A 21,585-nucleotide genomic window follows, 5' to 3' on the forward strand; every position below is an offset into this window, starting at 1 on the left:
CCCACAGGAATTTATTGCCTGGATAAATGATCTTGCTCAGGTAATTCCAGTTCTGTAGCAGCCAGTTCTCTTTCTTTGGGACAGTGGGAGCTGTTGGAGCAATGTGGAGCTGTTGAAGCCTTTATCTCCTCCCATTCCTGTGGGATACAGTTTGTCTTCCTGCTGTCCTCACCAAAAATCCACCAGTGCTGTTATCCAAGTGCAGAATATTCAAATCCATATTCCCAATTCTAGGACATCTACAGCAGCCTTCTCTTTGCCTTTCCAGGGAGAATTGCCTGTCTCTAGATAGTTTCTATCTTCTATTTGGGGTTTTGTTTAGTCCTGGAATCTGTGCCAGTCACCAGCAGCTTTATGAACTTTAAATTCCCACAGAAAAATCCTTCCCTGTCCTCCCTGGAGCAGTGGGGAAGCAATTGCTGATGTTCCTTGCTGAAATGTGCACTGGACACAGCCATGGAGTGCAGGGAGAGCTGTTGGGAGTTCAATTTTGGGCCACCCCATGTGGCTGAGGAGTTCCTGGAGATCACAGAATCATGGAATGGTGTGGGCTGGAAAGGTCCTCAAAGCCCATCCAGTGCCACCCCTGCCATGGCAGGGACACCTTCCACTGTCCCAGGCTGCTCCAAACCCAGTGCTTGGACACTTCAGGGACAGCCACAGCTTCTCCAGCCTCTCTCCATCCTCCCAGGGAAGAATTCCTTCCTAATATCCCATCCAACCCAGCCCTCTGGCACTTTGAAGCCATTCCCCTTGTCCTGTCCCTCCAGGCCCTTGTCCAGAGCCCTTCTCCAGGTCTCTTCTCCCTGCCTCCATTTTCTGTGGAGGGCAGGAGCACAGCTCTGATTTTCCTGGTGGACGCTCCCAGTTCCACCAGTTCCTGGGCAGGGCAGTGCTCCCTGTGTTGTGCTGAGCTGGGACAACCTGGAACCTCCTCTTCCTTTTCTTCCTCCTTTTCCTCTTCCTCTTCTGCCTCCCAAAGTACAAACCCCCAGTTCATGCCATGGTTCACCCCATGGCGGGATCCTCTGGAGATCCAGATCCACTGATGCTGTAAAATCTGAGACAAAGTCATCTCTTGTCCAAACAGCCCCAGTTTGTGTTCGTTGCTGCTTCTGCTTCCCTTTGTGAGGCAACACAAGGCTCATGAGTGGTGCTGTGTAAATAAATAGCAACACCCAGGGCTGTGCTGGCAGCAGTTCCTGCTGTGCTGGCTGGAAACAGCTGCTGCAGCCACCCCACATCCCCATGGAACACTGCAGCCAGTCCCCATGGAATAGTGCAGCAATTCTCCATGGAATGCTGCAGCAAATATTCATGGAATACTGCAGCAATTCCCCTGCAATTCTGCAGCAATTCCCCTGTTATTCTGCAGCCAATCCCCATAGAATAGTGCAGGAATTCTCCATTTAATATTGCATCAAATCCCCATGCAATTCTGCAGCAATTATCCATGCAATAGTGCACCGATTCTCTATGCAATACTGCAGCCCATCCCTGTGGAATACCGCAGCAATTCTCTGTGGAATCCTGCAGCAATTCCCTGTGGAATACTGCAGCAATTTTTCCATGCAACAGTGCAGCAATTCTCAGTGCAATACCACAGCAAATCCCCATGGAATACTGCAGCCAATCCCCATGGAATACTGCTGCATTTCTCCATGCATTACTGCAGCAATTCTCCATGGAATCCTGCAGCAATTTTCCATGGAATAGTGCAGCAAATCTCAATGGAATCCTGCAGCAATTTTCCATGCAATACTGCAGCAAATCCCCCATAGAATAGTGCAGCAATTCTCCATGGATTACTGCAGCAATTCCCATGGAATACTGCAGCAATTCTCCATGGATTACTGCAGCCAGTACTCATGCAATGCTGCAGCAATTCTCCATGGATTACTGCAGCAAATCTCAATGGAATCCTGCAGCAATTCTCCATGGATTACTGCAGCAATTCTCAGTGCAATACTGCAGCAATTCTCCATGCAATCCGCAGCAAATCCCCATGGAATCCTGCAGCCAATCCCCATGGAATGCTGCAGCCAATCCCCATGCAATACTGCACAATTCCCTATGGATTACTGTAGCCAATCTCCTGCTCCCACTGAAATTCTCAGAAGTCCTAAACCAGGGAAGGGTTGTTTGGTCCAAGCAAGTGAGAAATGAGGGCTGGTGAGCTACAGGTGTGAGTTAGGCTGATCTCAGGGAATTCATTTCCAATGAGTGACACATTCCATAGTTCCCTGACGTCAGACAAGCTATAAAAGCCATAGGACAGGCTATAAAAAACAGCAGCAAGGTTTGCAGCTCCTTGTTCCAAAATGAGCCCAGTTCAGGCAGAGGAGGATGAGCTGTACCTGGCATTGTCCTGGGAGCAGCCACAGCCTGCAGGGGACAAGGAACCAGAGACTCTGCTTTGGCTGGTGGTGGAAACTTTGAGATGTGTCCTGGAAAGGAACCTTGGCAATGCTTTTGTGCCAGGTTTTTCCTGGAGACAGTTTTCTCACAGAGGCCTGGAAGGACAGAGGGACACAGGGAATGGCTTCCACTGCCAGAGGCAGGGTTAGGTGGGATACTGGGGAGAAATTGTTCCCTGGGAGGGTGGGGAGAGGCTGGGATGGAATTCCCAGGGCAGCTGGGGCTGCCCCTGCATCCCTGGCAGTGCCCAAGGCCAGGCTGGACAGGGCTGGGAGCAGCTTGGGATGGTGAAAGTGTCCCTGCCATGGCTCTGGGTGGGCTTTGAGGTCCTTCCAATCCAAACCATGCTGGGATTCTGTTCCAGAATATTTCTACTTTCAGAAATTGTATTTCCCCCGTTGAATCACAGTCCTGGGCAGCCCCCTACAGTGCACATATTAAAAATATGGGGAACAATTCATTCAAGCCCAGAACTTGTGCTTGTTTTTGTGAGGTAGCCCCAGTGTGTTTGTTACAGCCTGGAAAGTTTCTCCTGTTACAGCATGGAGAGCACTGGAATGTGACTTTTACTTCCTCCTCCCAGATGTGAAATCATCCTCCCTGCTCAGCAGATACCCAGATGTTGTTTCTTAGGTAACATTTGCCATCATCATTGCAGCAAAACTTTTCTGAAGTCAAGGTTCAGGTGGTTCATAGGAAAGAAATAAGGAGTTCCACTTGTTGGCAGGGTTGTGCTACACTAAAAATCTGGGATCTCTTGGACTTTTCTCACCAATAAACAGCTGTGAGTGGTGCAGGGGAGTCTGTGAGCAGCCCAGGGATGGCAGGAACTGTGTCAGGGCTTGGCATGGAGCTCAGGGAAAGGTTCTTCCCCCTCAGGGCACTGCCCACTGTCAGCAACTTTGCTGCTGCTTCTTTCTTCTTGCAACATCAACTTTTTATCTGCAAAGAAGAATGGGAGCAGCTTTCTTACAAAGGTGACCCAGTTCTTTAGTTCTTAGGCTGGTTCATGGAGTACATGTCCATCTTCCTGTAAATCTGACCCTACATTCAGGTTGTTAACCCAAAAGAAAACAGGCCAGGCTTTTGTATGGGAAGGATTTTCCCAACAATGCTTTGCCCCTGTTCATGTCTGAGATTCCTGCACGTGGGATTTGCATTTTGCCAGCAACCCCTAAACTATTGTGGCTTCTGCTCTTCAATTTCATCTGGCTCTTAAGGAAACTCCAAATTACAGATCCATTCCTGACTCTTTTCTGTCCTCAAAGTTACTTTTAAAGAAACAGCAGAGATGAGAGAATGGCTGTTACACAACAGTTATGTGTGTGTATATATATTACTTGACTTAATTCTGTGAAATCTAATTAAAGACTGGGTGTATATTTGTATTTCAGTATATTATTAACTTGCTAATAAAAGCCATTTCCAGATTTGTATTTTTCCATGAGGACCAGGTTTCTGGAAAAAAAAAAAAAAAACCAAACCCAGCTATAGTGCCTGCTGCCCTTGAAAAGTGTGTTTGGGGTTTATCTGTGTTTCCAGGTAACTGGAGCTCGTAGACAAGCAGTGTTTGCTTCTGTTTTAAATTAATTTAACCTAATCAGTGGCAGGGTCTGGTGCCTTCTCTTGTTTATAAAATTTTGAAGCAGTGTAATGAGTAGTGTCTTCAGAAAGCTTCTTTTCAAGTTGCTTGGCATGTTTGCTTCCCATTTCCATTCCCCTCTTCTTACCAGGACTCAGGGAAGGGGCAAGGTTATGATGTGGGGGTGTTCACAGGGGTCCCAGGATGAGGGAAGAGATGAGAATCTTGACTCCATGGTTCAGAAGGCTGATTTATTATTTTATGATATATATGATATTAAAAGAAAATGATCTATTAAAACTGTACTAAAGAATAGAAGAAAGGATTTCATCAGAAAGAAGGGAAGGGAAGGGAAGGGAAGGGAAGGGAAGGGAAGGGAAGGGAAGGGAAGGGAAGGGAAGGGAAGGGAAGGGAAGGGAAGGGAAGGGAAGGGAAGGGAAGGGAAGGGAAGGGAAGGGAAGGGAAGGGAAGGGAAGGGAAGGGAAGGGAAGGGAAGGGAAGGGAAGGGAAGGAAAGGAAAGGAAAGGAAAGGAAAGGAAAGGAAAGGAAAGGAAAGGAAAGGAAAGGAAAGGAAAGGAAAGGAAAGGAAAGGAAAGGAAAGGAAAGGAAAGGAAAGGAAAGGAAAGGAAAGGAAAGGAAAGGAAAGGAAAGGAAAGGAAAGGAAAGGAAAGGAAAGGAAAGGAAAGGAAAGGAAAGGAAAGGAAAGGAAATCTTGTGACTGCTCACAGCCTCGACACAGGTGGCTGTCACTGGTCATCAAGTAAAAATAATTCACATGCTGGGTAAACAATTCTCCAAATCACATTCCAAAGCAGCAAAACATGGAGAAGTTGAAGTTTCCCAGCTTCCCAGGAGAAAAGATCCTAACTTAAGGATTTTTCATAAAATGTGTCTGTGACATTAGGACACGTGCTTCAGGACACTGTGGGTGAGCTGCCTCAGCAGCCTGGGAGGGGACAAGGACACGTCTCCTCTGTCAGAGATGGCCCAAAGCTCTCCCCATGGGTGAGGAGGGGCTGGCTGTGAGGTGTGGATGGTGCCCAAGGGCTGGCGCTGCTGTGGGGTTGTTGGGCACTGTCCTGCCCTGTCCCAGGCTCTGGGGGTGGCTCGGTGTCACCTCAGCGTGGGATGGAGAGTTCTGGGGCTGAGGTCAAGGTCTGGATGAGCCAAGGCTCTGGCTGGTCTTAACCTGCTGCCATATCCTTCCAGGATCTGAAGGAGCCTAAAGGAAACTGGAGAGGGGCTCTTGGTCAGGAACTGCAGGGACAGGAGCCAGGCAATGGCTCCCAGTGCCAGAGGGCAGGGCTGGATGGGATCTTGGCAATCAGGAATTGTTCCCTGGCAGGGTGGGCAGGCCCTGGCACAGGGTGCCCAGAGCAGCTGGGGCTGCCCCTGCATCCCTGGCAGTGCCCAAGGCCAGGCTGGACAGGGCTGGGAGCACCTGGGACAGTGGGAGGTGTCCCTGCCATGGCAGGGGTGGCACTGGATGGGCTTTAATGTTCCTTTTAACCCAAACCATTCTGGGATTCTGTGAGATTTCCTGGCTCCCTCTCAAAGCCACAGCTCACCTTCCAGGCCTTTCAGAGCAGTTCAGATCCCAGGAATTGCTGCTCCCAGCTGCTCTCCCAAGCTGAGGGAATGTCACAACTGGAGCTGGACAAACACCATGGGCAGGGGTTGAGTTCAGATAAACTTTGAGCTGCAGCCACTGCTCACAGCCCAGGTGGGAGCTTTGTTCTCTCAGGATCCCTGTGTGGTCTGATTTGGAGCCCTGGCTGCTGAGAATTTCAGACTTTCTGTGCTGCCAGGCACTGACCCCCAGGAGAACACTGCATTGACCTGAGGCCGTGGAGAAGCTTCCAAAATGGAATGACAGAGCTGGGATTGTGGGTGTGGAGTTTGAATAGAAGTGTGTGATACCACAGGGTGGGAAACTTAGAGTGGAAGGTTTTAGAATACAGTAATATAGATAAAGCAAGATGGAGGTTTTAGGGCAGAGGCTGCTCCTTTTTCTGCACCTTCTTCTTCTCCTTCTTCTCCTTCTTCTCCTTCTTCTCCTCCTTCTCCTCCTTCTCCTTCTTCTCCTCCTTCTCCTTCTCCTTCTTCTCCTCCTTCTCCTTCTCCTTCTCCTTCTCCTTCTCCTTCTCCTCCTTCTCCTTCTCCTTCTCCTTCTCCTTCTCCTTCTCCTTCTCCTTCTCCTTCTCCTTCTCCTTCTCCTTCTCCTTCTCCTTCTCCTTCTCCTTCTCCTTCTCCTTCTCCTTCTTCTCCTTCTTCTCCTTCTTCTCCTTCTTCTCCTTCTCCTTCTCCTTCTATTTCTTCTCCTTCTCCTTCTCCTTCTCCTTCTCCTTCTCCTTCTCCTTCTTCGTCTTCTTCTTCTTCGTCTTCTTCTTCTTCTTCTTCTTCTTCTTCTTCTTCTTCTTCTTCTTCTCCTTTTTCTCCTCCACCTTCTCCTCCATGGGTTTGGGTGGTTTTGTGTAATTGGATAAAAAATCCACATTATGAGCCATGGGTGGTTGGTTATTGGGTTAAAATTAAAAATAATTTAGGTGTCATTTCTTAATTGGACAGTTGATCCTTAGAAGGCCTTGTAGAGAGAGAGATGGGGCTCCATTTTTAGTTTTTTAGGGTGAAATGCTGTAGAGCTCAGGGTTTGTGAGACTGTGACATGGGTAAGAACTGATAAACATCTGAGTCCCAACAAGAAACACCATCCTGTGATTTAATCCCAGCCTTTTCAGAAAAGAATCAAAGAATCAGCACCCTGAGGAAAAGATAATTCCTAAGTGGGAATGCTGAGCAGAGCAGCCAGAAAAAACCAAGAGTTCCTTTAGATTTCCCATCAGAGGGAGCTGGAATTTGTTTTTCCAAAGAGATGGGGGCACCCCATGGTCTTGGTTGGGAGCTCTGTCCTGCTCCTGTGCTCCTCCACCTTGGCAGCTTTTTTTGGACAATGGAAAAAATTAAATTGGTGTTTTCCTGTTTGGAATTTCAGGGTTTAGTGGTTTTGGTTGGCTAATTTAAGATTGTCTTAATTTTGAGATTTCCTAATGAATGTACTGATGAGTGTGGTGGGTTTCAGTGCTGGCTAATGACCTGTGCACTCATTTCTTGTTGTGAGATGGGATTAGGAGAAAGGTAAAGTAAGCTCAAAACTTTAAAAGAGTATAAAGAAAATTTTATTATCAGTAACTAAAAAGGGAAAAAGCAGTAAGAATTCAAACAAACTCTTTAGGCTACTTCTCCCCCCACAGCTTTTTCTTTTCTGCTGCTAATTCAAATTTCCAATCAGTTTATTACCTTTAAAATAGTCTTTTTTTTTTTTTTTTCAGTTCACTTAGGGAGAGAAGCCCTTCTTGTTAAGGTTATGGAGATTTCTTCACAAGAGGAAAAAAATAGATATTTTTATTTTTTTGAAACTATGACACAGCCTGTTATTCCTTGGAGGTCTCATGCTTTGGAGACATGAGCAGCAGGGATGAAGGATGGGCGTGAGGCAGGAGCCAGCCTGGGTTTAACACAAATATTTGCCTCAGAGGAGGGAGAAGTCACTGGATCCATTTTCATTCACATCAAATAAACCAATTCCTCCTTCCAAAGAATGAAACACTTCCTTTCTGTGCCCTGCTTCAAGCACAACCAATGCCTTTTCAGGGCAAGTTATTACATGGAGGCTGAGCCAGAAATATTGAATGAAATGGAAAATATTTAAGGAAGTTTTCTTTAGTAAAATAACTGTGGCCTAGAGTGTGCTGGATGAAGTAGATGGATACTTGCATCTGCTAGAAAATAATCAAAATCAGCCATTCCTTGCATTGCTTTTATTATTTTCAGTCTGTTTTGAGAGTGTTGAGAATTCTCAGTAGTGAAACCATTAAATGTAAATTCCCTGGTTCCTTTTTCTGCAGTCAGGGGAAAAAATATCATTTGAAGCCCATCTAGAACATGATGGTTAAATAGCATTTTTATTTCTCCTGCATTCCATTATTGCTGTTCTGGTTTTCCCATTTATCTAAGCCCCAGGCCAACTAAACCTGAATAAAAGTTCCAATAACCAAATAATTATTTTTAAATGTAAGCCTTCCTTTCAAAGCATGCAAAAAAAAATGCACAAAATCAACCAAAAAAACCAAGGAAAAACCTGGATTTCAATTTGGATCCTTGCAGGTCAGTGTTGTGAATGAGAAATAGTTTAATTTTTTTTTTTTAGTTAAACTGCAGCCTTCCCATTATTTTCAGTAAAATAACAGATATCAGGAGATTTTTTTTTATTAAAAATTTGTAGCTGTATCATGGGTTTGGATGAGATTCCCTGGGTTATTCACCCCCTGGACAGCAAAAGGAAAATGCAGAGCACAAACTGAGGTTGTTGGCTGCACTAAACCTCATTAATTCCTGATAATATTAAAGATGAACAAAGGTTATTTGCTGTATTAATTTAAGATGAATTTCCCTGTATAAAATGCCTTTGGCAATCCCATCCACCTCCAGGTTTCCTGCAGTTCTGGTGCATGGAACAGCTTTAGTTCTACCATGGAATTTTTAAGGTTGAAATAAAAACCTCTAAAATCAAGTCCAATAAATACAAATCTTGCTGGAGCTGAGCTTGTCTCTCTCCTGTGTCTGTAGAGATTTTAGCTGCAGATTTAATTGAAAATAAATCTGAAAAAAATTGAAAATAACTGAAAATAAATCTTTTCAATTCTCACAACAGGAAGTGTCTGACAACCTGCACAGGTGAATATTAGAAATTCAGGATGCCTGGCTTTACCTGGAGAGCCAAAGCTTTGGGCATTTGTTCCCTGCTTGAAGAAAACCAGAAATAAAAAGCCTCAATTAGAGCAGCTTCACCTGGAAAAATCAACTTTTCCCACCTTTTAGGTCTTAATTTGAACTAAAAGCTGTGGAATTTTGTGCATTGGCAGTGATGATGGTTGGACTCAATGATCTTAAAAGTCTTTTCCAACTGAAATGGTTCTATAAATGCATCCTTCAGGCATCCAAAATCTGATTTAACGTTTCCTGTACCTCTGGGCAGTCATTTTGCTGTCGGATTTTTATGGCCCACATTTAAATCCCCTTTGAGAAGAACTTGTTAAGCCCATTTATGAATGGCAAGGACAGCAGTGGATTTCTTACCCATGGAGGTAATAACACCCACCAAGGTTTATTGGGAAGCTTAAATATAAGGAGCTACCAAAAAAAAAAAAAAAATCACTTTATCCCAGAGGTGAAATAATTGATTGTTCTTAAAACTAACAAAAAACTGACTGAGGATCTTTTCCTTTCCCTCATTTATATCCCAGTATTATATTCTATTTCAAAAGTCCTGCCAGAAATAAAAGGATGTCATAAAGGAATTTGAAAAGTTTAAATAAGATCAAAGGATGACCAACCAAGTAAGCTTTGAAAAGCAAATTAAATCAAATAGTTCATGATCTGTTTTGTCTTCAAATGAGCAAGTGATTCACTGGAACAGCAACAATTTTAATGTTTTGAAAGCAGCACTAATAGGAATGTATGATTCTGCAGGGAGGAAATTCCTGCCTCTGGGAGAATTGCAAAGAAATCTGCAGCTAAAATCTCTACAGACACAGGGGAGAGCAGATGGGGCTGAGCATGCAGGAGGAGTAAAATCCTGGGGAGAATCCCAGAATGGTTTGGGTGGGAAGGGACCTTAAAGCTCATCTTGTTCCAATTCCCATGGGCAGGAACATTTCCACTGCCCCAGGTGCTCCAAACGCATCCGGGGATGCAGGGGCTGCTCTGGGCACCTGTGCCAGGCCCTCACTGCCCTCACTGCCAGCAATGCCCTTCTCACTTCAAAGGGCTCCACTTCCAATTCTTTTCATCTCAAATTTCTCCATTTCAAATTTCAAACTCTCCATTTCAATTTCAAACTTTAAACTCTCCATTTCAAATTTCAAATTCCTTTAATTTCAAATTTCTCAATTTCAAATTTCAAACTCTCCATTTCAATTTCAAATTTTAAGCTCTCCATTTCAAATTTCTCAATTTCAAATTTCAGACTCTCCATTTCAATTTCAAACTTTAAACTCTCCATTTCAAACTTCAAATTCTTCAATTTCAAATTTCAAATGTCTCAATTTCAAATTTCAAACTCTCCATTTCAATTTCAAATTTTAAACTCTCCATTTCAAATTTCAAATTCTTTTCATTTCAAACTTCAAATTCTTCAATTTCAATTTCAAATTTTAAATCCTCAATTTCAATTTCAAATTTCTCAATTTCAAATATCAAACTCTCCATTTCAATTTTAAACTTTAAACTCTCCATTTCAAATTCTTTTAATTTCAAATGTCTCAATTTCAAATTCTCAATTTCAAATTTCAAATTCTTTTCATTTCAAACTTCAAATTCTTCAATTTCAGTTTCAAATTTTAAATCCTCAATTTCAATTTCAAATTTCTCAATTTCAAATTTCAAACTCTCCATTTCAATTTCAAACTTTAAACTCTCCATTTCAAATTTCAAATTCTTTTCATTTCAAATGTCTCAATTTCAAATGTCTCAATTTCAAATTTCAAATTCTTTTCATTTCAAACTTCAAATTCTTCAATTTCAATTCCAAATTTTAAATTCTCAATTCCAAATTTCAAATTTCTCAATTTCAAATTTCAAACTCTCCATTTCAATTTCAAATTTTAAACTCTCCATTTCAGATTTCAAATTCTTCCATTTCAATTTCAAACTTTAAACTCTCCATTTCAAATTCTTTTAATTTCAAATGTCTCAATTTCAAATTCTTTTAATTTCAAACTTCAAATTCTTCAATTTCAATTCCAAATTTTAAATTCTCAATTCCAAATTTCAAATTTCTCAATTCCAAATTTCAAACTCTCCATTTCAATTTCAAATTTTAAACTCTCCATTTCGAATTTCAAGCTCTCAATTTCAAATTTCAAATTCTTTTCATTTCAAATTCCAAATTCTTAAATTACGATTTCAACTTTTAAATGTCTCCATTTCCTTGACCTCACAGCCACTCCCCTTGTCCTGTCACTGCAGGGCTCTATCAAAAGTCCCTCTCCAGCTCTTTCAGGGGCACTTTTGGACACTAAAAGCTGCTCCAAGTTCTCCTTAGGGTGGATTTGTTCAGCACGTTGGCATTTCAGGGAGAGGCAAGTTTAAAGTTGCCTCTGCTGATGTCACAGGAGCCACCAGGGCCCTGGAAGGCATCAGAGACATCTGGATTCCAGGTTGCATCATCATCATCATCATCATCATCGTCATCACTGAGTCAATCAGGCAGATAAGCAGGGCTGCTGCCTCTGGAAAGCTCCTGTTTACACACAGCTCTCTGGGTATCCAGGCAAACAGCAGGGACAGGAAAGGAAATTCAGGGGAAAAAAAAATAAAAAAATCAACCCTAATAAGTTGTGGGTGCTATTTCTGGTGCTGCCAGCAGCTCTCTCTCCGTGCCCTGGAACAGGATGGTGCGATTTTCCCACTCCTAAAAAAGCCACAATTCCTCCCCTAGGCAAGGTGGTTTGCAAGCACTGATCTCTGAGAGCTGTCAGAGCTTTTCAGAAGGACAAGGAGGAGCAGGAAAAGCCTTGAGGGCTGATAAAAACTCAGGTTTTCAGTGTGAAAATATCACTGTGAGCTCACAGGTTCAGGGCTGGCACCTGGACACTCCTTGCAGTCAGGGGGATGCTGCTGTCTCTGCCTGGGCAGGGAATTCGGGGATATGAACCTTGCATCCATCCCATAATCCCTACAGCCTCTGGGATGGGGCATAAGGAGGCAGAAATGGGAGGTAAAAAAAGGAGAGGACCCAAATCTAGGGCAGAGCTAAAACAAAAAGAAAATTACTATTGCAATTGATTTTGATTTTCACAAAAAATTTTGATTTTTTTGAATCTCATCTCTCACAGATGAGACTTTCCTTAGGGGTTAGAATGCATTTTGCCCTTGTTGGCTGATGGAATTCCCCATTTAAGCTGACTGGAGCAAGCACCTGGACACTCCTTGCAGTCAGGGGGATGCTCCTGCCTCTGCCTGGGCAGGGAATTCAGGGACATGAACCTTGCATCCATCCCATAATCCCTGCAGCCTCTGGGATGGGGCATAAGGAGGCAGAAATGGGAGGTAAAAATAAGAGAGAAGCCAAATCTAGGGCAGAGCTAATGACAAAAAGAAAATTACTAAGGGAAAAGGCATCGGGATTAACTCAAAGTGGGGTGGGATTCTGGCTCTGTCACAGATTTTGATTTTCACAAAAATTTTGATTTTCACAAAAATTTGATTTTCACAAAAAATTTTGATTTTTGTTGAATCTCATCTCCCACAGATGAGACTTTCCTTAGGGGTTAGAATGCATTTTGCCCTTGTTGGCTGATGGAATTCTCCTTTTAAGCTGACTGGAGCAAGCTGTGAAAAAAAAAGAGCAATTATTTCTTCTTCCATGCCTGCTTTTAACAGGTTTTGGTGAGCATGGAAACAATATGAACTGTGTTTCATTCATAAGGCAGCCCTGCCTCCATGTCAATGGCCTTGCCTTTGTTCATCTCTCCTGCCCAAAGCAGCTCCAAAACGCTGGGGAAACAGAGATAAGAGGAGCATTTCAAAATATTTTCTATGTTCAAATTTGCAGGGGGAGTGGGGGGAGAGGAGGAGATCCTTCAAGGATAAAATTCCTTTATGACATCCTTTTATTCCTGGAAGGACTTTTTGAAATGAAATAAAATACTGGCATATAAATGAGGGAAAGGAAAAGATCCTCGGTCAGTTTTTTGTTAGTTTTAAGAACAATCAATTATTTCACCTCTGGGATAAAGTGATTTTTTTTTTTTTTTTTGGTAGCTCCTTATATTTAAGCTTCCCAATAAACCTTGGTGGGTGTTATTACCTCCATGGGTAAGAAATCCACTGCTGTCCTTGCCATTCATAAATGGGCTTAACAAGTTCTTCTCAAAGGGGATTTAAATGTGGGCCATAAAAATCCGACAGCAAAATGACTGCCCAGAGGTACAGGAAACGTTAAATCAGATTTTGGATGCCTGAAGGATGCATTTATAGAACCATTTCAGTTGGAAAAGACTTTTAAGATCATTGAGTCCAACCATCATCACTTCAGGTGCTGAGGAGGGGATGGAGCAGAATTCCCTGCACCCCAAAAGAGCCTGGGGAGGGAGGGGAATGATCCCTGGGTGCTCTCCCATTGGCACATCCCAATGTGCTGAATAAATCCAGTTTAAGGAGACCTTGGAGCAGCTTTTAGTGGCCAAAAGTGCCTGTGAAAGAGCTGGAGAGGGACTTTTGATAAAGCCCTGCAGTGATGGGACAAGGGGAATGGCTGTGAGGTGAAGGAAATGGAGAAATTTGAAATGAAAAGAATTTGAAATTGAGAAATTTGAAATGAAAAGAATTTGAAATTTGAAATTGAGAAATTTGAAATGAAAAGGGAGTTGCTGGCTGTGAGGGCAGTGAGGGCCTGGCACAGGGTGCCCAGAGCAGCCCCTGCATCCCTGGCAGTGCCCAAGGCCAGGCTGGGCAGGGCTTGGAGCACCTGGGACAGTGGGAGGTGTCCCTGCCATGGCAGGGGTGGCACTGGGTGAGCTTTAAGCTCCCTTCCCATCCAAACCAATCTATGATGGGAATACAAGACCTCAATCACCTTCTAAACTCCCTGAAAGGTTGGGAGGGTTTCAGGTACACCTGAAAGGTGCCTGTGCTCAGCTGGGGCTGGGCTCTTTCTCCAGGAACTGACAGAACCAGAGCACACAGCCTCAACTGTGCCAAGGGAAATACAGGTTGGATATTTGGGAAAAAATATAGGTTGGATATTAGGAAAAATATAGGTTGGGTATAAGGAAAAAAAAAGTCTAGGTTGGATATTAGGAAGTTGGTGAGATCCTATCCTATAGGTAGGCTATTAGGAAAAATCTAATTAGGATATTAGGAAAAAAAATCTAGGTTGGATATTAGGAAAAATTTATCATTTTTTTCAGTTTTTTACAGAAAGGGTGATAAAGCTCTGGAATGGCTGCCCGGGGAGGTGGTGGAGTCCCCATCCCTGGGTGTGTTTAACAAAGCCTGGATGTGGCACTGGGGGCCAGGGTTCAGTTGAGGTGTTGGGGCTGGGCTGGACTCTTGAAGGTCTCTCCCAACCCAGTGATTCTGGAATTCTGTGATTCTGGAATTCTGTAAATACCCCATGAGAACCAACCATGCCAGTCCCACCTGTGATTCACGTGACCTGTTCTTAACAAATAAAAATAATAAAGTATAAATAATAAAGCATAACTAATAAAGTATAAATAATAAAGCATAAATAATAAAGTACAAATAATAAAGCATAAATAATAAAGTGAAGGGGAACGAGCAGGACTTTGGGTGCCACATTTCCTCTCCTGCCTGGCCCCTTTCTGCACCCTTGGAGCCCTGGCTCGGGTGCCAGCTGTGGTGCCAGGGCACCAGCAGAGCTCTGGTGCTGGTTTCTGGGAGCTCAGGGATGCTGTGTGTGCTGTCAGCTTTTCATCAGCACAAATTGCCCAGAGCAGATGGCACACAGGGATCTGAATGCAGCTCTCAGGAAGTGCGGGATGGTTTAATGAGAAGTGAATTATTCTTTCTCCAGGATGTTGCGCTGATAAATAAAATAATAACAGGTCCTGTTACTTGTGGTTTGGCAGTGCAGGACTTCTCTGTGTGTCTACCTTGGCTGGAAGTGCCATCTGCAGATTTCCTTTGTGTCTGGCTGTCATCCCTGCCTCGTGGAACAAACCTGAAAATCGCTCTGGGATTTATTCTGGCAGCAAACAATTCACCTTCCACCCTGCCCACTTCTCTCTGCTCCCTTCTGGCCACTGAGGGAAAGCAGGAGACAAAATGTGCCAGCAAAGATGAGTTGTTGGTGATTTGAGTCATAGAATCAGGGAATGTTCTGGCTTGGCAGGGACTTAAAAGGATCATCAAAGTCCAACTCCATCTTTTTTAAGTGTTCTTTTCTGATTATAGCTCCACTTCAAAGGAGACCTTGTGTACACCAAAAATGCCAAGAGCTGACCCTGCCAGAACCATTAATAGATAATTAAAATATCTTTGTCAGCTCACCCACCTCTCTTCTGTAACCTCACCATTGCTCAGAAAACCCTGGAGAGCTGCAAACCACAGCCCAGGGCACAAGGGACAGAAAAGAAACACTTTGGGAAAAGTTAGGGACAGAAAAGAAACACTTTGGGAAAAGTCAGGGGACCAAATGTGGTAAAAGTGCCCCCTCTCCTGCCTGAGCATCTCCACCTGAACATTCCAAACCCAGCAATGCTGCCCCAGTGTTTAATTGCAAATAATTCGTGGCTGGAGCAGGCAAGGAGCTGAAATTTACTGGGAGAATTTTTATCTTCTTGATCCCACGGTGCTGTTGCAACTGGAATCTTCTCCCAGGGAGGTTTTGGCTGAAACCCAGGCAGAGGCAGTGATGGGGAGAGGCAGGTGCTGCCTTTTTATAGCAGAGCTGCAGGGATGGGGGTGCTGAGGGCAGCTGGGGGGACACAGGAATAAATATTGATTTGATTTCCCTTCTTTCTGTTGTTGTTGTTGTTGTTCTGCTTGTTGGATTAATCTGGTAGCCCTGACTCCATCTACTTTTTCTCCCAGATGTGAGAAAAATGATTTGCAAGCTCTGGGATTTTAGGAAGATTGGGAAAAATTACAATTACTCAATTGTAATTTGCTAATGAGAGTATGGAGTATTGAGGGGGAAAAAAAAAACCTTAAAAATGTGGTTTTTGGAGAATTTTAATATTTGGAGGGTTTTGTTGGTGGCTGAAGGAATAAACATAAATTCTGTAACTTCACACTCCCCCTTGCATTTCTTTTGAGCACAAATGAGCAGGTCCAGTGTCCTTTAGTTCCTTATTTTTCCTTTTTCCTCTTAACTTGTACAAAGGTGAGGGAAAAGTTTAAATAATGGCAGAAGAAGGGAAATAAAAGACATAATAATTGTGTTTGGAGTCAAGGCTGAGAAAGCAGAAATGGCACTGCCCAAAATCTGGATGCTTTTAACCTTTGGATTTTGAAGTGACAGCAGAAACCCTCCTAAAATAGTTTATTAAGCAGGAAGTTTCACAAGAAACTGAGGAAAAAAGGCTCCCCCACCCCAAAAAACCCCTCCAAATGCCCTTGTGTGCTGTCTCAGCATCCCCTGGTGTCCCCAGGGCTGGGGCAGTGCCAGGAGGCAGAGCTGGCACTGAGGATCTGAGGATGCTCTGTGGCACTGGAGGGTGATGCTGTGGCTGTCTGGGGACCTTGGTGGGGTTTTGGGGCATGGACAGGGATGGGAGGGTGGAGATGCTGATTTTGGGAGGGTGGAGATGCTGCTTCAGGGGGTCGGAAATGATGGTGAATTGCTGTTCTTGTGCCTCTTCATCCTTGATTTTTTGCTGGTTATAAACTCAAGCTGGCCACCCCAGTTTCCCAGTGAAATTTTGGTTTGATTAAAAGCTTTTTTTGGCACCAGTTAAACGTGATAAGGCAGAGGGGGAGAAAGCATTATTTTAAAAATATTCCCCTACTCTTCCCAATCATGTGTGATGCTCACTGTGACACAATAATTTTCCAACACCACTTTTCAGTTAAATATAGAAGTGCATTTTCTGTTCCTTCCCTCTCCTCTCTGTGAAACAATTGTGCAACTTTCTTTTTCCTTAACATAATTCTGCATTAAAATGAGCTCCAGGCACTAAAACCAGCCCTGTGTGTAGGACGGGAGCTGCCTCCTTTCCCTCTGGATATTCCCCTGACATTTCACCCCTGTTTTCAATGGGCTGGGGGTGTGTGGCTGTGCTGTGCTGTCCCCTCTGATGTCCCTGTGCTGTCCCCAGCAGGGAGCATGCAGAGTCCAGAGGGTGGATCAGACTCAGCAGCTTCTGTGGCTCTTCACCCGTCGGGCTCAGCGCAGGCACCAGTGGTGCAGGCAGTGCCAGCCTCACAGCAGGTAAGGCATGCACAGCTGGGGATGCTGTCACCATGGAGAAAAGCCCTGATTTCCCTGGAAGATGCATTTAAATCCCAGGTTTTGGTAGTGGGGAGAAGGTTTTTAATCAGTTCCTTGAGGCAGTGGGAACAACCTGTTGATAAAAGTGATGTCCTGTGAGTTTGAGCTCAGCCAAGCTTTAAAAGGTTTGGGGTGCCCAAGGGAGTCACTTTGTGCCAGTTGATCTTAATCCCAGGTTTTGGTACGGGCGAGAAGGTTTTTAATCATCTCCTTGAGGTACTGGGGACAAGCTGTTGATAAAGGTGATGTTCTATGGGTTTGAGCTCTGCCAATCCACATGCAGGCTTTACAAAGTGGGGTTTGGGGTTTAATTTAGGTGCCCAAGGGAGTCACTTTGTGCCAACTGATTTTAATCCCAGGTTTTGATGATGGGGAGAAGGTTTTTAATCACCTCCTTGAGGTACTGGGAACAAGCTGTTGATAAAGGTGATGTTCTATGGGTTTGAGCTCTGCCAAGCTTTACAAGGTGGGGTTTGGGATCCCTAAGGGAGTCACTTTGTGACAGTTGACTTTAATCCCCAGTTTTGATAGTGGGGAGAGGGTTTTTAATCAGCTCCTTGAGGCAGTGGGGACAACCTGTTGATAAAGGTGTTGTCCTGTGAGTTTGAGCTCTGCCAATCCACGTGCAGGCTTTACAAGGTGGGGTTTGGGGTTTAAGTCCCCAAGGGGGTCCCTTTGTGCCAGCTGATTTTAATCCCAGGTTTTGGTAGTGGGGAGAAGGTTTTTAATCAGTTCCTTGAGGTACTGGGGACAACCTGTTGATAAAGGTGATGTTCTATGGGTTTGAGCTCTGCCAAGCTTTACAGGGTGGGGTTTGGGGTCCCCAAGGGAGGGACTTTGTGCCACCTGATTTGAATCCCAAATTTTGATAGTGGGGAGAGGGTTTTTAATCAGCTCCTTGAGGTAGTGGGGACAACCTGTTGATGAAAGTGTTGTCCTGTGGGTTTGAGTGCTCCCAATCCATGTGCAAGCTTTGGGGTTTAATTTGGGTGCCCAAGGGGGTCACTCTGTGCCAGCTGATTTTAATCCCAGATTTTGATAGTGGGGAGAAGGTTTTTAAGCAGCTCCTTGAGGTGCTGGGGACAAGCTGTTGATAAAGGTGTTGTCCCGTGGGTTTGAGCTCTGCCAAGCTTTAAAAGGTGGGGTTTGAGATCCCTCCCAACCCAAACCATCCCATGGGCTCTTCCTTGGGTAGGCAGATCCCAACGTTTTCATTTGCAGAGGGGGATTTGTGATGAATGCCCATGAATATGCTGCATTTGGGAGGCCCCAACAGGAGACAAGTGATGAACAGGAACCACCCAGTGCAAAATGGGAAGGGTTAAGTGAAACTGGTTCATTTTTGTTCCTTTTTCTGCCTTTTGGGGAACTTGCAAAATAAATTTCTGTCTCAGGAAGCTGGAGGGATGAGAGGATGGGTGGGTGTAACTCAGCTTCATCCTTCTCCAACTCCCAAGTGAGCAGCAGCTGCCATTGGATGCTGATGGAAAGGAACAATTAAATATTGAGAATTGAAGGAATATTTGACTTTCCAGGAGCCATGGGGTGATCCAGAGTGCTGCTGTCACCTCCCAGCCTTCCCATCCATGGAGGGCACTCCTTGCTGGTGTGGCAGGGCTGGGGACAGCAGTGCCAGGTGTCCCCAGGATCACAGAGTGGATTTGGCTGTGAACAAAGGTTGGAAAACCTTTGGATTATGAAATCACCCATCCAGCCTCTGGAATGGAACTGCATGGATTAAGGAAAATCCAGGGGAGAGTGAAGACTGCTGAAGAGGAGGAGCATCCAGAGCCTTCCTTGTCACCAGCAGGACAAAGAAACCACTGGAGATGAGCTGCTGCCAGCAGGAATGGTGTGAGGCTGAAACCCCTGTTGAGCACTGGTGCCCCTTTGGGTTTGAGCAGGATGGCCTCACCCTTCAGGTGGGGATGGTTCCTTATCTTGGCTGGAAGGTGATAGCAGAGCACAGGACAGGCAGTGAGCAGTGAGCTCTGTGGCATTTGGCAAAAGCAATGCCAGAAAATGGGCAAAAAGTAGGAGAAGTGTGGTGGTGTTCACAGGGTATCCCAGGATGAGGGAAGAGGTGAGGATCTGACTCCATGTTTCAGAAGGCTGATTTATTATTTTATGATATATATGATATTAAAAGAAAATGATATATTAAAACTATACTAAAGAATAGAAGAAAGGATTTCATCAGCAAGGAATGGAATGATAACAAAATCTTGTGACTGACCAGAGGGTCTGAGCCAGCTGGGCTGTGATTGGCCATTAATTAAAAACAACCACATGAGACCAATCCCAGATGCACCTGTTGCATTCCACAGCAGCAGATAACCTTTGTTTGCATTTCATTTCTGAGGCCTCTCAGCTTCTCAGGAGAAAAGATCCTAACAAAAGGATTTTTCATAAAATGTGTTTGTGACAGAGAAAGGAAAGAGTCTTTGATGTTGGTGGCACTGCAAGGCCTGACTTCAAAAAGGGGCTTGTGGTGTCCCCACCCTCACTGGTGAGGGAAAACAGGCCAGGTGAGGCTGAAATAAGTGCAGGATCTCCAGGGAATGCAGCCTGGAGCAGCTGCCTGGAGATCTGGGCAATTGTCATAAACCTGGAGTTCTGCTAGAACTGGATTTCTGGTTATTACATAGATACATTGGGAAGACTAAAAATCGTAAATATCCATGGTAGTTATCCATGGAAGTTATTTATGATGGTTATCCATCATAAATATCCATGGTAGTTATCCATGGAAGTTATTTATCCATCATAAACATCCAGGTGGCCAGTAATTCTCAAGGTTGCTTCTGGGATTGTTTTCTGGCTCTTTGTTCTGTTGGCCCATGTGGTATTTGCATTCTCAGAACAAAGAGAGACATAATTCTCTCTCTCAGGATTTTTCCTGGGATTTTTCCAGCACAGGCCCAATCTCCTGGGTGTTTTAAAGGATTGTGTCTCCTTGGAGAAGGTTTAAGAGGCCACGGAGATGCTTGGCTGTGTTCCCACTGAATCCTTTCTCTCCATCCCCACGTTTGTTTTGCTGGATCTGAAGGTGCTGAGCACTCTGAGGTGTGCTGACAACCCCAGACTGACAATGGAGTGTAAGACAGGGGATGATGGAGGTGACAGAGCCACCAGCACCATGAAATGTCCCTGTGCCCTTGGTGGCACTGCAGGGAGAAGCCGAAACCCCTGAGCTTTGGTGCTGGCTGGAGCTGGAGGGGATTTCTTGCTGCAGGAGGCACAGTTTGGTTGGGTTTAGCAGCTCCAAGAGAAGGAACTTTGCAGCCAAATGTGGATGTGTGAGGAGTGATCCTTGTTCAGCTGGGGCTGAGCCAATCAATGAACTGCTGCTTCCTTTCCTGGAGGTTTGGAGATGACTCCTGGCAGAAATTTGCCCAAATTCAGGGGGCTGAGCTGATCAATGAACTGCTACATCCTTTCCTGGAGGTTTGGAGATGATTCCTGGCAGAAATTTGCCCAAATTCAGGTGGCTGAGCTGATCAATGAACTGCTGCTTTCTTTCCTGGAGGTTTGGAGATGATTCCTGGCAGAAATCTGCCCAAATTCAGGGGGCTGAGCTGATCAATGAACTGCTACATCCTTTCCTGGAGGTTTGGAGATGATTCCTGGCAGAAATCTGCCCAAATTCAGGGGGCTGAGCTCAGGCTGGTGCACCCCACGGGGAGGGTGGGGACCATGGGGACACTGATCACAGGATGCCACTGCTGCTGCTGTCAGAGGCAAGCTGGCCTTGAAATGTGGGGAGAGAACACCTGGCTCAGCTGTGTTATGGACTGAAATTGTCTCTTCCTCTATTTTCTCCTTGCAGAGGGTTTTGGTCCAGGCCACAGGCTCTGCTCCCAAAGGGGCACAGATGCAGCAAATCTCTGTTCCCAGAGTCCAGCAGGTTCCACAGCAGGTAATGAACCCTGGGGACACCCAGACAGGTTCCCAGTCCCACTTCTGAAACTCTGCCACATCTAGAAAAATCCTAATGGAAAAATCCTAATGGGCAGTCACAGAGCTGGCATCACTTTCTCCAGCTCTCTCCTCCTTTCTTGATGACAAAAGAAACTCTCAAGGTATTTGAAGTTTAGGAAAAACCTTTGCTGTAGCAGTTGTCTTTCATGTATTTGAAGATTTGATGGATGCTTTCAACTTAAATTTAAAAGCAATTATTAAATCAAAGTTAAATTAAAATTAAATCCTTTGGTAAAGATGTTTTTTAGAGGCAAAATGTTTGGGGGTTTTTTTTAATTAAACAAATTTACTGCCTGCATGTGACTCCATAGGAAGATTTGGTGCCAGAGATCCATGCAAATGTTTTTATTTATTTGAACTTTGCCTTTTCCAGGGCTTGTTTCCTAAGAAACCAGGGATATCTGGTGCTGCTCCATGTGAACAGCAAGTCTGACCCTCTTAATTTTTTTCCTTTAGTGATTTTTTTGCTTGGTTTCTCCATTTCAGGGGGAAAAAAAAATTGACAGAGGGCAAATCCTTCCCTCCCAGAGCAACACAAAAGGGGCTGGGGTGCAGCTGGACACTGTCAGGCTCCCCTCTGAAGGAA

The 21,585-nt window shown here is 44.5% G+C and overlaps 1 protein-coding gene across 1 annotated transcript in view; it reads left to right on the top strand.

Moving 5' to 3' along the window:
• LOC118696858 (DNA-binding protein RFX2-like) overlaps window positions 1-21,585 on the top strand; it is a 77,250-nt gene that overhangs the window by 30,384 nt on the left and 25,281 nt on the right. Inside the window, exons 2-3 of the mRNA XM_036399188.1 lie at window positions 16,846-16,958; window positions 20,848-20,937. Coding sequence (XP_036255081.1) covers window positions 16,854-16,958; window positions 20,848-20,937 — 195 coding nt within the window. The 5' untranslated portion in view covers window positions 16,846-16,853. The remainder of the gene's footprint in view (window positions 1-16,845; window positions 16,959-20,847; window positions 20,938-21,585) is intronic.

This window comes from Molothrus ater, chromosome 26, assembly GCF_012460135.2.
Source record: "Molothrus ater isolate BHLD 08-10-18 breed brown headed cowbird chromosome 26, BPBGC_Mater_1.1, whole genome shotgun sequence".
Lineage (NCBI taxonomy): Eukaryota > Metazoa > Chordata > Aves > Passeriformes > Icteridae > Molothrus > Molothrus ater.